This window comes from Aythya ferina (assembly GCF_964211825.1).
Source record: "Aythya ferina genome assembly, chromosome: 2".
In the NCBI taxonomy this organism is placed as follows: domain Eukaryota; kingdom Metazoa; phylum Chordata; class Aves; order Anseriformes; family Anatidae; genus Aythya; species Aythya ferina.
Genome location: NC_140297.1, coordinates 60,158,531 through 60,172,335, shown reverse-complemented (window position 1 = coordinate 60,172,335; position 13,805 = coordinate 60,158,531). Strand labels below are relative to the sequence as shown.

The following is a 13,805-nucleotide window of genomic DNA, read 5'->3' as shown; positions in this document are numbered from 1 at the left end:
CGCCTCACAAAAGAGGCTTCCTCTGACAGCACAATGAAGTATGCTATTTGTTTTGGAAGAAAAGTAGCAAAAGCGATCTCATATGCAACTCTTTGCCTTCATACACTGCAAAACTGCAGAAAAGCAAGTATTTCTGTTAAGAGAGTTAGGTTATTTATAACCTACAGTATACTATCTCAAGCTTACTTTTTGTAATAGGAGTTTGAAATTGTACTCACAGTTCTGCAAGTGTTCTTAGCAAAGTCCTGTTCTGTGGATCTTTCTTCAGGTGATCTACTACAGCTTGAACTATGATTGTGTTGTTGTAGAGATCTCCAGGCCACTCTTTTATCAGTGTTGCAAACCCCTAAAAGTATAAGAGATTGTAACAGAAACAGAAAGAACTGCCTAAGGAACATTTCAAAACATCAAAGCCTCTGAGATGATACCTGCTGTGCTTCACCTCTAAGCAACTTTTACGTGCCCAGAGACCTGCACAGTGTAGAGCACAGATTTTCCTTCTTAGGGCAATGTTATCAAGATTCATGAAGCTGGGTCTCTTTCAGGTGCTGTACGCTTTGTGCAGCACCTGGACCACTTGTGCTGTATTAAACAAACTAAAAATAGAAGTATTCATAATAAGTAAACAATCTCACAAAACTTGTGTGCTCTGAAGAACATCCTACTTATTCTTCTGAAAACAAACAAAATCTGTCTTTTTATTTTTGCGCTATCATGAAGTTGTCCACTGGCAACCTGTTTGAACACAGTGGAGAATTTGTAATCGGAATTCTATGTTGCTGAGGGTATTTGGCTGGCAATAGCTACTACATGTGGACATGTCAGGCTGCAGTACCTCGTAGTCACTCTCCAAAAACTCATGCAGGACCATCTCATAGATAAGAGGTTTCAAAACTGGATCCCGTCTGGGCAAGTAACGACTAATTGCCTATAGGAACAAAGAGAACAAAGAGTAAGAAGGAGCATGATAAGTAATATCCCAGTACTTCAATTATATGAAAAAGAATTATTGTGAACCAAACAATAAAACCATGTAGAAAATACTAATAAACACTTGATAAACATTGGAAGCATTGTATAATCATATTTGTAAGTAGCATTGTAATATTACTTGCTTTAAGATGGCACACATCAGAATCTTATTACTTACCCTGAAGGAATTTTCATTAGAAAGACAGCAGTAAGATACTAGTTGGTGGAATCGGCTAATCAGCCACTGGACTTACCGAGGTGTGAATATTTACTGACAGTCATTAGAAAATAAAACATACACAAGACCCCTCAGAAGATGAAAGTCATCAAAATCCATTTTATCCAGCCTTGATATTAAATATGGTAAAAAAGTATGAGCAGTCGTTAGCTGAAAAACTTTTACTGAAATGGTTGCTCCACACTGACAGGAGCAACGTCTGCCAGGCTGGGGTCCAGGCGGGGAGCTTGGAATCAGCCTGGGAGCCAGGGATGTCCTTGACATGCAGCTGGACACCTGAGCACCAGAGACATCCTGAAGAGACCATCAATAAGGAAACAACAAGAATCTGAGGAACAACTTGTTCCTCAAGTTGCGAAGGTGAAAAAGAGCCTGGGCATAAGGAAATTGGCCCAAGAAAGCAGCAATGTGCATGAGAAATAAAGAGATGTTTAAAAAGTATGAGGAACATCGTCAGCTCTTGGCTGTCCCAGGAGTATGGGAGAAACAAATAGCATCTCCTGGTTTCCTGAAGTGGTGGTGTCCTATGCTTTCTTAGGCATAACATTTATAAATGGTATAAAACAGGCCTGATTTTCACCCCAAACAGAGCTCCTTTTGTCTGAGAAGCTTCCTGTGCTGCTCCGTGGAGAGGAACCCATGCTTGAGCAGGCGGCTCCTGAAGGACTGCACCCTGTGGTACAGCTCCCAGGCTGGCACTTTTCAGGCCGACAGGCATTTTCTTCTGCCCCAGGTTCGGGAGACTTTCTGTCAGCCTTTTTCCCACTAGAGCATGGTCACCTTTATGGCTCCTCTGACCACCCACACTTTCCCATTCCCCTCATGACTTCCCACCCCCACATTTCCCACAGGTGCACACCACATGTAGCCATTCCCCTTCCCTCCGTCCCCTCCAAGCTGCAGCCGACATCCCCAAACCAATTTGTGTCTGCAGACAGAGGCTTTGTGAAATGGAAATTGAATTTAAAAATGGAATTTATTCTGGTTGGAAGTGTGGCTGATGCCACCATCCCGGCCCCAGGCAAGGTCTGTCTGCCCGCACAGATACTGGGCCGGCACTTCTCAGGCCGGCAGGCATTTTCTTCTGCCCCAGGTTCAGGAGACTTCTTCTGTCAGCCTTTTTCCTGTTAGGGCATGGTCACCTTTATAGCTGCTCCCCACACCCAGTGTTACAACACCATGATAATTTCCCATCCCCAAAATGACTTCCATCTGGGTTGCTTTTTAGGATTTATTTTTTTCTTAAATGCCGGGCCCGGCCTGGCGGCCCCCATGGTCACCAACCCCCAGCTCCTCCTGCCGAGCCCTGCGCAGCCAAGATGGATCCTCGGGGTTGATGTTCAGTGGGGACCGGGGCTGCCTGCGCCGATCCTGCTCCCAGTGCCAGGAGAAGCTGCGGACGAGCTGTCATGGCATGGCGGGGCTGCGGTCCCTGTGCCTGGGCGAGACGCTGCGGGACCGGTAGCTGTAGGGGCTCTGCCGTCACTGTCGTCGCCGCCGCACCGGCCCCATGTTGTGCTGGAACCTTCCCCGGGGCTGGCGGGCTGGCACCAGCCTCACGATGGCAATGATGGGCTGGCAGCAGAGCGGACAGGTGGCTCTGTGTGCAGCCCAGGGCTGGATGCACTCTCTGCAAAAGCAGTGCCCGCAGGGGTCCACATGAGCTGCATCAGCCAGCGGGCCCTGGCAGATGGCGCAGCTCTCTTCTACGGGGGCCTCCGCTGGCTGCTCCTGGCGTGGCTGGCTCATGGCGTCTGCGGCTCCTCTGGTGTGGAGATGCTTGTTGTTCCCGGGATGCTGCTCTGATGTCAAGTGGGTATCAAGTGTCTCTGGTCCTCAGCACCTCCCTCGGGGGTTGCTAGCAGAATCTCAAAGACTCGCGGCCCACCAGCAGCACCTCAATGACTTGCACTCCACCAGAAGAACCTCGATGCGTTGCCTGCAACCAGAGGGATCTCAGCATCTCACATGCCCCCAGAAGGACATCAATGGCTCGTGTTCCAGCAAAAGGTTGTCGACATCTTGGGTTCCAGCAGAAGGACCCGTATGCCTCACCTGCCACACAGAAGCACCTCGATGTCTCTTGTGCCACAAGAAGAACTTCGACGTCTCGTCTCACGTTCCACCAGTAACACCTTCACCTCTCACGTTCCAGCAGTGAAACCTCAACCTCTTGAGTGCCACCAACTGGACTGAACACAGGCTGGACACTCAGGGCACTTATAGCCACCTGCCTTTTGTGATGCTGGAGGGTGGCAGTGACTCTGGGGTGACATCACTTGGTGTGCCCCTGATGGCAGCACTAACAGAGGTAATGCGACTGTTGTGAGAAAATGCTGACATGAAATGGCTGCTCCACACTGTCAGGAGTAACGTCTGCCAGGCTGGGGTCCAGGGCAAGAGCTCTCTCTTGGTCTGGAAACTGTGCCTCAGAGCCAGGGACATCCTTGACGTGCAGCTGGACATCTGAGCAGTGGAGATATCCTGAAGAGACCATTTAGGAGGACACAACAAGAATTGGGGGACCAAGTCATCACCTGGGAAGGTGAAAAAGAGCCTGGGCATAAGGAAATTGGCCCAAGAAAGTGGCAATGTGCATGAGAAATAAAGAGATGTTTTAAGAATATCAGGAACATGGTCAGCTATTGGCTATCCAAGGAGGATGGTAGAAATGAACAGCATCTCCTGGTTTCCTGATTGTGGTGGTGTCATTGTAGAATCATCAATGAACCACAGAATGGTTGAGGTTGGAAGGGACCTTTGAAGATCAAGTCCAATGCCCCTACCAAGCAGGATTACCTAAAGCACATGGCACAGGATGGCATCCATGTGGGTTTTGAGTATCTCCAGAGAAGGAGACTCCACAACCTCTCTGGACAGCCTGTGCCAGTGCTCTGTCACCTCCACTGTAAAGAAGCACCCTCTCATATTCAGCCAGTACCTCCTGTGCTTCTGTTTGTGCCCACCGCCTTTTGTCCTGTCACTGGGCACAACTGAGAAGAGACCAGTTCCATCCTCTTGCCACCCTTCCCTCAGATATTTATACACATATGGGGGACGAGACTCTGGAGAGCAGCCCTGCAGAGAGGGATCTGGGGTTTTTTGTTGATAGCAAGCTGAATATGAGCCAGCAGTGTGCCCTGGCAGCCAGGAGGGCCAACTGTATCCTGGGGTGCATCAGGCATAGCATTGCTAGTCGGTTGAGGGAAAGGACTGTCCCACTCTACTCTGCAGTGGTGCAGCCTCATCTTGAGTACTGTGTGCAGTTCTGGGCACCATAGTACAAAAAGGACATGGAACTATTTGAGAGTGTCCAGAGGAGGGCTATAAAGATGGTGAAGGGCCTAGAGGGGAAGATGTATGAGGAGCGGCTGAAGTCACTTGGCCTGTTCAGCCTGGAGAAGAGGAGGCTGAGGGGAGACCTCATTGCGGTCTACACATTCCTTGTACAGGGAGGATGTAGTGGGTTTATGTGGCAAGGTTTTGGTAGCAGGGGGCCATAGGGGTGGCTTCTGTGAGAAGGATCTAGAAGCTGCCCCATGTTTGGGAAGGGCCCCACTGCTGACCAGAGCTGAGCCAATAAGCGATGTTGCTTTGCGCCTCTGTGAGAGCATATTTAAGACAGGGGAAAAAAATGGTGTGTCACACAGGAGCTGGGAGAGTGAGAGGAGTGAGGAAAAGCCTTGCAGGCGCCAACGGCAGTGAAGAAGGAGGGGGAGAGGTGCTCCAGGCGCTGGAGCAGAAGTCCCCTGCAGCCTGTGGTGGAGGACCATGGTGAAGCAGGATGTCCCCCTGCAGCCCATGGAGTACCACAGTGGAGCAGAGTGCCATGCTGCAGCCCGTGGACGAGACCACGGTGGAGCAGGTGGCCCTGCACTGACGGAGGCTGCCGCCTGTGGAAGACCCCTGCTGGAGCAGATTCCGGGCCGGACCTGTAGCCCGTGGAGAGGAGCCCACGCAGGAGCAGGTGACCTGGCAGGAGCTGCTGCCCGTAGGGGAGCCAGGTTGGAGCAGTTTGCTCCTGAGGGACGGACCCCGTGGTACAGACCCATATCTGGAGCAGTTCTGGAAGAGCTGCTGCCTGTGGGAAGCCCACACCGGATCAGTTCATCAAGGACTGTATCCCGTGGGAGGGACCCCACAGCACAGGGGACGAGAGTGACTGAGAAGGAGCGGCAGAGAAGAAATGCTGTAGACTGACCATAACCCCCATTCTCCTGTTCCCCTGTGCCACTCAGGGGGAGGGGGTGGAAGAGGGTGGATGGGGGGAGAAGGTGCTTTTGGTTTCTTTCCTTTGTTTCTCACTTCTCTAGCGTTTTAGTAATGAGCAATAAATCTTACTGTCTCCCTATGCCGAGTCTGTTTTGCCCGTTACAGTAATTACTGCGTGATCTCCTTGTCCTTATCTCAACCTTTGAGCCCTTTTCATTGTATTTTCTCCCTGTTCCTCTTTGAGGAGGGAGAGTGAGAGAGCAGTTGTGGTGGAGCTCGGCTGCCCACTCGAGTGGAACCACCACAGGGGAATGAAGGGGCAGGTGCCAATCAGTTCTCTTTAGTGATCAGTGATAGGACCCACGGGAATGGTGTCAAGCTGCAACAGGGGAGGTTCAGACTGGATATCAGGAAGAGGTTCTTCAGTGAGAGGGTGGTCTCGCACTGGAACAGGTGACACAGTTATGGCACCAAGACTGTCAGAGTTTAAGCAGCATTTGGACTATGCTCTCAGTCACATGGTCTCAGTTTTTGGGTAGACCTGTGTGGTGCCAGGAGTTGGACTCAAAGACCCTTGTGGGTCCCTTCCAACTCTGGATATTGTATTGTATTCTAATTTGTGACTTACTGTGAGGCCACTACATTTTTGAAGAGTTCTGTTTCACCAGATATTTTTACAGATCCAAATAAAAATTAATTTGAGAATATATCTCTCCAAGGAAACATTGAATGAGTGTGATCTGTTGCTCTATAGGACTTGTAAAGAAACTGCATGCTGGCAGTCAGGAAGCAAGAACCTGCTATAATTATTCAGCTCATGCCATTGAATTTCAGCACAGTATCTTATTAGCACTATTATTCCATGCACCAAGAGGCCAAGGCTATTACAGCTTGCCAAAATAATCCCTACCACTATCAGCCATGCTGGTACTCCTGGGTTTGTAGCTGAAGGCCCAGCACTGATGAAATTCCTCCAAACACTCAGTGATGTTGCCTGTTGCCCACTAACAGTACATGTTACAGTAGCATTTTGTTATTAAGGTTGCTTGAACAAAGCTGGAAAAATAACAGCTCACTACAACATAGGTTGTTGGTTTTTTTCCTTCCAGTTTTACAAACAGCAATGACTATTCACAATAATTCCTCCCAATATTTAACTCAACAATTGCTTAAGTTACAGATTTCATGATAGTCTTCTGTCTGCAGGAAAAAAAGGAGGTTAAAAGAAAACATTGACAAAAAAGGAATTGTTAATGACTTTGCAAAAATTAGAAGTTCATTGCTCACAGGACATCTCTCCTCTCCCTCACAGTTTGAGCTCGGCCAGTCTTTGAAGTGTAGCATGCTGCCAACATCAGCTCTCACCATCTGTCACAGAATTCAACAGCTAACTTGGAGCACACTCCTGCCAGCTGCCCCAGGGAACCAAATGCCTAAACACAAATAAAAAGCCTTCTTTCAACAACCACACGGTAAGAAAGCTGGAATATCATCTGGAGACTTGAAGAAGAGGACAATTCTAAACTGCTGTTTTCATATCACTTTTGTCTTCCTGCCACCTCCTAGGCAAACAGCTTCATCCAACAGGCTTTGCTGCAACTCTCGGCTCCAGTTTGCCAGCACAGCTCACTGCAGAGCAGGGCAGCTGCCTCATTACATAGGGCCAGGATAATGTGGGAAGGAAATCACTCCTGCCCAAAGTCCCACTGCTACAAAGGAAAATCACAGCCACCTCCTGCAGTTGCCAAACTGCCCAGCAAAGACAGAAAAATATCCAAGCTATTTTTGAGCCTAGGCATAAAGCTGAACCAAGACATGCTGGAGGTTACAAACTCTTCCTATTTTATTTTTACGCAGTAGTTAAAGAGTGAGGTCAGACCGACAAAAAGCTCCAGAATTGGGATGCCTTTGTATCAATTCCTGAGCCATGTTGGCAAAGTGACTTTAAATGAAAAGAAGATACTATACACAGAAACATTTCCTTTCCTTCTTTATTCTTCAGACGTGCTTTCAGACTTCTGATCAATAAAAGCAGGGTATACACAAGAAACTATATAGAAGGTGACATGAGATAGCCTAAAACATCTCACCAAGAAGCCCAAAACACAAATACATATTCCTCAGAGGATACCTGTGAGCTGAAACGGGCTGTTTGAATAACGCTGCTCAGTGCTAAGCCCACCATAGTCAGGTGAAGTTTTTGATGTGTCCCCTAGCCAACATTTTGGTCATTAAAACATTCCTGCTGCTAGCTGATCATCCTGCACCCCTGCTGAAAGTCAGTGCTGCCACAGCAGAGTCAAAATAACAGAGCATATGCCTCATGCCACAACCAACAGCACTCACAGAGTTTGGCCTCTTCCTTCAAATCCACCTTCCTCAGTTGTTGGAGCCGAGTCCCTGGATGTTACACTGAAGTGACTCATGCACAAGCACGTTAACTCCACCAAACCACAGCTGCTGGGGGAGGAGTGGGGCAGATTCCCTTTTTAAAGGCACAAGTAATCTGAAGAGGGACAGTGTAGCTCCAAAGCTAAGTACCCAGCATCCAAAGTTCTTGTAATTTCATTTCTTGATGCTAGAAAACACTTTGTCTCTAAATCTCAAGTACAGTCCCCTCATCAGTGCTAAAAGACATTACAGCAGTTACACTTTTGTGTAATAGCTGCTTGTTGGGTAAATAGGTAAAAATTCCAAATAACATAAAAGAAACCCACGGCATTTCAAAAACTTACAAAGGATAAACTAAGTTAAGCCTGATCTAATAGTCTGGTATCTTTAGTAACTTGGGAAAACTTACTTTTCATTGCAATAGTAAAATAAGCAAAGCATCTTCTAGAACTGCAGCTTGAAACTGAATAATGTACTGCATCTTATGTTTTTCTAAGTCCACTTTCAATGGGCTGAAAACAACCAACAGTTTAGAAAGGCAGTAATTTAGCAGAGATGTTTTTGCAGCAAACCTGCAAATATTTTTATATTTTACAGTCTGCTGGATGACATAAGTGGAGTCAAGAAAAACATCCATTCCAGACGCTTGCATCTAAAAACAAAATAAAACCAAGAGGATGAAGAAGCAGTGTATCAAAATTTCACCTGCACCTGCACTCAGGCCTTTTATTGGATTGAAATAAAGAGACAGAAACATGAGATTTCATCTTCCAGTGTGGCAGAGTGCACCAGACCACTAAGAACTCATATAAAAGGCAAGGCTGTTCTTGCACTGGTGTGACTCTAAAACAAAAGCCAGGCATTTCTAAAAACAGTAATGCTGGAACATTTTCGCTCTTTGAACAGAATTAAACAGCTCAAGACCAGCTATGGACTGCATGCTGTGAGATCTTTATAATATGTCCTTTTTGGCTCATTGAGTTTGAATAGGAAGACATAAAATTCAGAAATAAACGTACATGCGTTACTGAAGGGAGTGTGCATAATGTTTTCTACCAGTTTGGCAGTGACAGCACTATATAGCCTTATGTCCTGGGCAATTTATTAACTGAGAATCTCACACTAAGCATGTACCATTATGGTAGTTAGTTTCCTAGGAGGGAAAACACAAGACAGAGCAGGCTGCTCCTCTTTTGCCACCATTTCTAGCACAGAGCATATATTTTCCCTAAATTACTTTGCCATTTTTTTTTGCAATTACAGCTGTGTCTCTGTTGCAAGAGACTTGGATTTTCAGGAAAGGTTGACACCAAAGAGGCTCTTTTCCTTAAGAGTTGGGGCAGGAATTTTCAGGAGATATTGGAAGGAAGTGGAAAGTAAATGAAATGATGTATTTAACTGTAAGCATCTGTGAAAGTAAAGGCCCTGGGGGTGGGTCTTTTACTTGTGGGCTGTCAAAAAGCTAAAAATAGGTAGCTGAGTACCTGGGTGTGGTCTGCCTCCAACCCTGTTTGGAGGCTTGTTAACATATACATATCAACCTGAATGACAACTGTATGACAAGAGGTCTGGCCCAGGAAATTTAAAGGCAGTGCTGTCTTGTGCTGCCACATTAGAGCCATTACATGTCAAACCTTTAGATACTCGGTCAAAACATAGAGGAAACAGAGCATGCCAAATAATTCCCTTCAGAGATACAAATTAACTTACCTTAAGCTGACCTATTTCTTTAAACTTGTAAACTTCAAATTCCCAGAGTTCTGTGTTTTTGCCAAGAATTTTCTGGCACTTTCTGGAAGGAAGATGAAAGGGAGAGAATAAATTATAAATACACAGAATAATACAAATGTGACAGCATTACTGCATGATTCTTTCCTCCTCTCTTCTCCCTTATCAGAGCTCTTTCAAAGGTCACTAATTTTGGCAAGCACTGCTTCAAGCAGAGTATGCCAGGTAACTCCTCCTGTAAGGGCTTACAATTTCATTGCATTCGGGAGAACCTGACTGCTTACTATGCATTCGGTCTTATTGATTAGGAACGCATTAGCTTAATGAGTGAAAAATTTAAGTTTCAGCTAAATAAAATTAAGTGCTTAAAGATATACATACACATACATATGAAAATACAAATCTCAGGTGATTTCTTATGCTTCAGATAACCAAATTTGACATTTTGGTTACATGCATGGAAACACAAATTATCTTCTGAAGATCTTACATGCATTGACATAGTAATAAGATCAACATCCAAAGAAAACTTCGATGTTGAAAATCTAGTGTGGTTTCGAAAAAATCACGGCTTATTTTCAAAAATATGTATGTCCCAATTACAATTAAACTTAAGATTCCAGTAACTTTTGGGTCACTACAGGCAACAAAATATAGAACACAGTAACATATCTATATGTTTTGATACCTCAGAGACTCCACAACACAAGGAAAATCAACATTTCAAAATATTTCAAAATCATTAATTGCTTCCAATTTTTCTCACTGACACATTTTAGCCAGCAAAGATGATCTCTTAATATCTTACCGAGCAGCCAGATCATACTCTCCTTTCTCTACTAGGTGATTTATATAGGCTAAGCCAATGTCCTAAAGGGAGCAAAAATAAGGAGTTAGTTATAAAAGTTTGGAAATCAAGTACTTTACTGCTACAATAACTACCATTTCAGCTGTAGGCCTTGTTGTTAGGTTAAGCACCAGGCCCTAAGTGAATACCCCCAGTTCTTTAGATGTAGGGCCCATGGAATAGTCAACACAAAATGTTTGCCTAGATCACTAAAGGACTCAAATTAAGATGCTCTTTTAAATAATTTTCATAATCTCATTGACACTGAGAAGAGTGTACCACTTCTGTATGTTAAGGACGGTTCAAAAAACATAGCTGATCATTCAGTACTTGCATTATTTATCTCAAAAATAAGAACATCAACCACTGTCTGAGACACCTTCTCTGTCAACACAAAGTTTGCATTCAAGAAAAATGTTGGTGGAGAATGTAAATTACAGAATGGGTTGGGTTGGAAGGGACCTTAAAGATCATCCAGTTCCAACCCCCCTGCCATGGGAAGGGACACCTCCCACTAGACCAGGTTGCCAAAAGCCCCATCTAGCCTGGCCTTAAACACTTCCAGGGATAGAATATCTACAACTTCTCTGGGCAACCTGTTCCAGTGCCTCACAATCCTCATCGTAAACAATTTTTACTTTATATCTGATCTAAATCTAGCCTCTTTTAGTTTTAAGCCATTACTTCTTATCCTGTCACTACACAAAGAGTCCCTCCCCATCTTCCCTGTGAGGCCTCCTTTAGCTACTGAAAGGCCACTATAAGCTCTCCCTGGAGCCTTCTCTTCCCCAGGCTGAACAACCCCAACTCTGTCATCACAGGAGAGGTACTCCAGCTCTCCAATCCTAATGAAGTTTTCCTGCTGCTTCATAAAGTAAAGAAATTATATATAATAATCTCACAAAGTTCTCAGTAATAACATGCTAAATTCATCTTCTCAAGAGTTTATCACATAGGTCAACTGTAAAGTAATTTGGTAGGCATTTAATACATTAAGTCAAACCACCATGCCTTATATTGTAATCCCCGTGGTAGTGTCAAGGTCAACATAGACCAGTGTATTCACTGCATAATGGAAGAGTCATATTGCTAAAAACGCATTTTTTCCAGCCACAAAGAGGGCTGTAAAATGAAAGAAGTCCTTGTTTCCTGAAAAGACAGACATTTGGGAAGGTCTTCTCAGACAGAACATACTTTTTTATGATCAAAATCAAAGACAGTACTGAGAACAGCAGAATGTGAATGGAGATATCCAATAGCTTCGATCAGTCAATCTATTACAAAGCTGGAAAAAAGAAAAGCCATAAATATACTCCAGACTTTTGGATTTCATGCTACTACATGAACCATCTCTGTATTTTCAACTTCACCATTCCTGAGAATGAAGATTGCTGGCAGCCTCTCTCCTGTAGGCCAGTCTCCCAGCAAGCAGAGAAGACAGTGTAAGGAAAGGGCTGCAGTTGTGTAAGATCCGTGCACTCTGCTGAGGAGGTACAGAGGGGCATGCTCATTCCTGCAAACTAAAAAAGGCCCAAGACATCCACCTGACTTGGCAGGTGGTGCAACTGTGGTGTCATTGGTCTGATCGCTGATAGGCACTGAGAATATGATTTGTTGTAAATCCCTGTACCACCAAGACTTTACTTAGAACTTGATATCAACAATTTTTCCCTTAGGTTTTGCGTTAGGGGCCAAACACTCAATGACTGTGCTTGTGTATACCCACAATGAATTGAAACCTAGTGGAATAAATTTTTGCAAACCAAGAGAAAAGCATAAATATATATATATTCTAATGTATTGTCAGGATGTCCTCTAAGAATTTTTACATCTTCTGCAAGGGTCATGAAGCAGCTAAATCACGCAAGCTGTGATAGGTGATGGCATGCCATTAGGACTTGATTCAACTTTTGGACGGCATCAGAAGAAAAGAATTTTTAAGATGTATTTATATGCAATGTGCATATTGTAGAAATAATCTGGCTAAAAATTAAACACCTCTTCAAACACTTTGTACCTGAAAAGAACACTTCCATTAAAGAAACACCAGTATTAACAAAATACCAATGTGTTCATACTGAGGTCAATTTAAAAATAAAATAAGTGAAAATTAGTGATGCTTTTGTGGCTGTTATATTATCTCCCTCACTCTTTTGTCTATAACAACAATATCCTTTTTTGTGCTCTAAAGGAACTATAAACATGGGAAATAACTATACAGGGGAAAAGAAGCTTAACTATGTAAAATAATGAGAATTGCAAAGCAACATGAGAGAGCTAGATGTGAAACTGCAACTGAATTTCAATAGCATTTAAAAGGTCTTCCGACGGCACCTTTGAAACTCCTGCCAAAACCCTGTCAAACATACAAGGTAAAAGTTAGAGAAATGTGTCACCCCCCAACCCAATCTCTAATATTGTAATACTGTGTTACTTGAAACAACAGAAAATTTAAAACAAAAGCAAAAGCAAACAAAAACCCCATGAGCAATCAGAGAAGTGCAATTCTCTTCTTTTTAATGTCAATAGCACCTTCATAAAATCCACATCCTTTTGTGTTTCACACACTAACATTCCTGTTCTGCAGCTGAAACCAGGAAATCGAATGCTAGTCAGAGTATGCCTGACAGCTATTGTCTGGTGTGACACAGAACAGGGAATGTATTTGTAGCATCTCACAGTGCTCTAAAAGAAATCAGATATTTTGTTTTGAATAGAAGTTTTGAGACTTACCAAAATCTTGTGCTTTTTTATGGTTTTCTGACTGATCTCAGCTGCCATCAAAGCTTCCTATATTCAAAAAGTAGAAAACTGAGATACTAGCCAAATACACAAACTTTCAATACAGAAAGCTCTAGAACTGCATAAATCAACTATTTCTTTTTCAGAGCAGGGTGTTTGAAGCAGTAGAATTTTTAATGCCATGGCTGAATGAACAGCTTTGAATTCATACTCAAACAAAAGCAGTCAACCAAAGAGAAAACTACTTTTGTTTCCATCTGGGTTCACTCCACATTACTATATTAGGATCAAATCTCAAGATTGCAACGAAACAGACAATGCAATCCCATTGGATCATTTTCAAATGAGAACCCTTCACTACCAAAACCTGTGAAAAAAATCATCAGGATGGCATTGGGGGAAGGGTATGCTTTTCTCTTTTGTACCCAAAAAGCCTTCTCCAATCAGTATGATTTATATTTAAGTGTCATTTGCAGTTCCTCTCCCTCCTTCAAGTGCATAGAAACAAAGCTGGCACTTTTACAAACAAAATGAAACCTTTAACATACATCATAACACACAAGCTATCTGCTACCTTGAATAGCTTTCACAAAGACACGCACACAGCTGTCACTTGCAAATTACTGGAGTCTTCAGGGACCAAATGCTGTGATTTACATAAACGGCATAACTGTG

General features: G+C 44.0%; 1 protein-coding gene across 4 annotated transcripts in view; it reads right to left on the bottom strand.

Moving 5' to 3' along the window:
- The window catches only part of VPS41 (VPS41 subunit of HOPS complex), a gene marked incomplete at its 5' end in the record, with an annotated part of 109,148 nt that overhangs the window by 19,518 nt on the left and 75,825 nt on the right, over nt 1–13,805 (bottom strand). For all 4 annotated transcript variants that reach the window (XM_084509809.1, XM_084509812.1, XM_084509810.1 and 1 more), the window contains 5 exons: nt 219–346; nt 836–928; nt 9,524–9,605; nt 10,350–10,411; nt 13,122–13,178. In XM_084509809.1, the coding sequence (XP_084365935.1) occupies nt 219–346; nt 836–928; nt 9,524–9,605; nt 10,350–10,411; nt 13,122–13,178 (422 nt within the window). The remainder of the gene's footprint in view (nt 1–218; nt 347–835; nt 929–9,523; nt 9,606–10,349; nt 10,412–13,121; nt 13,179–13,805) is intronic.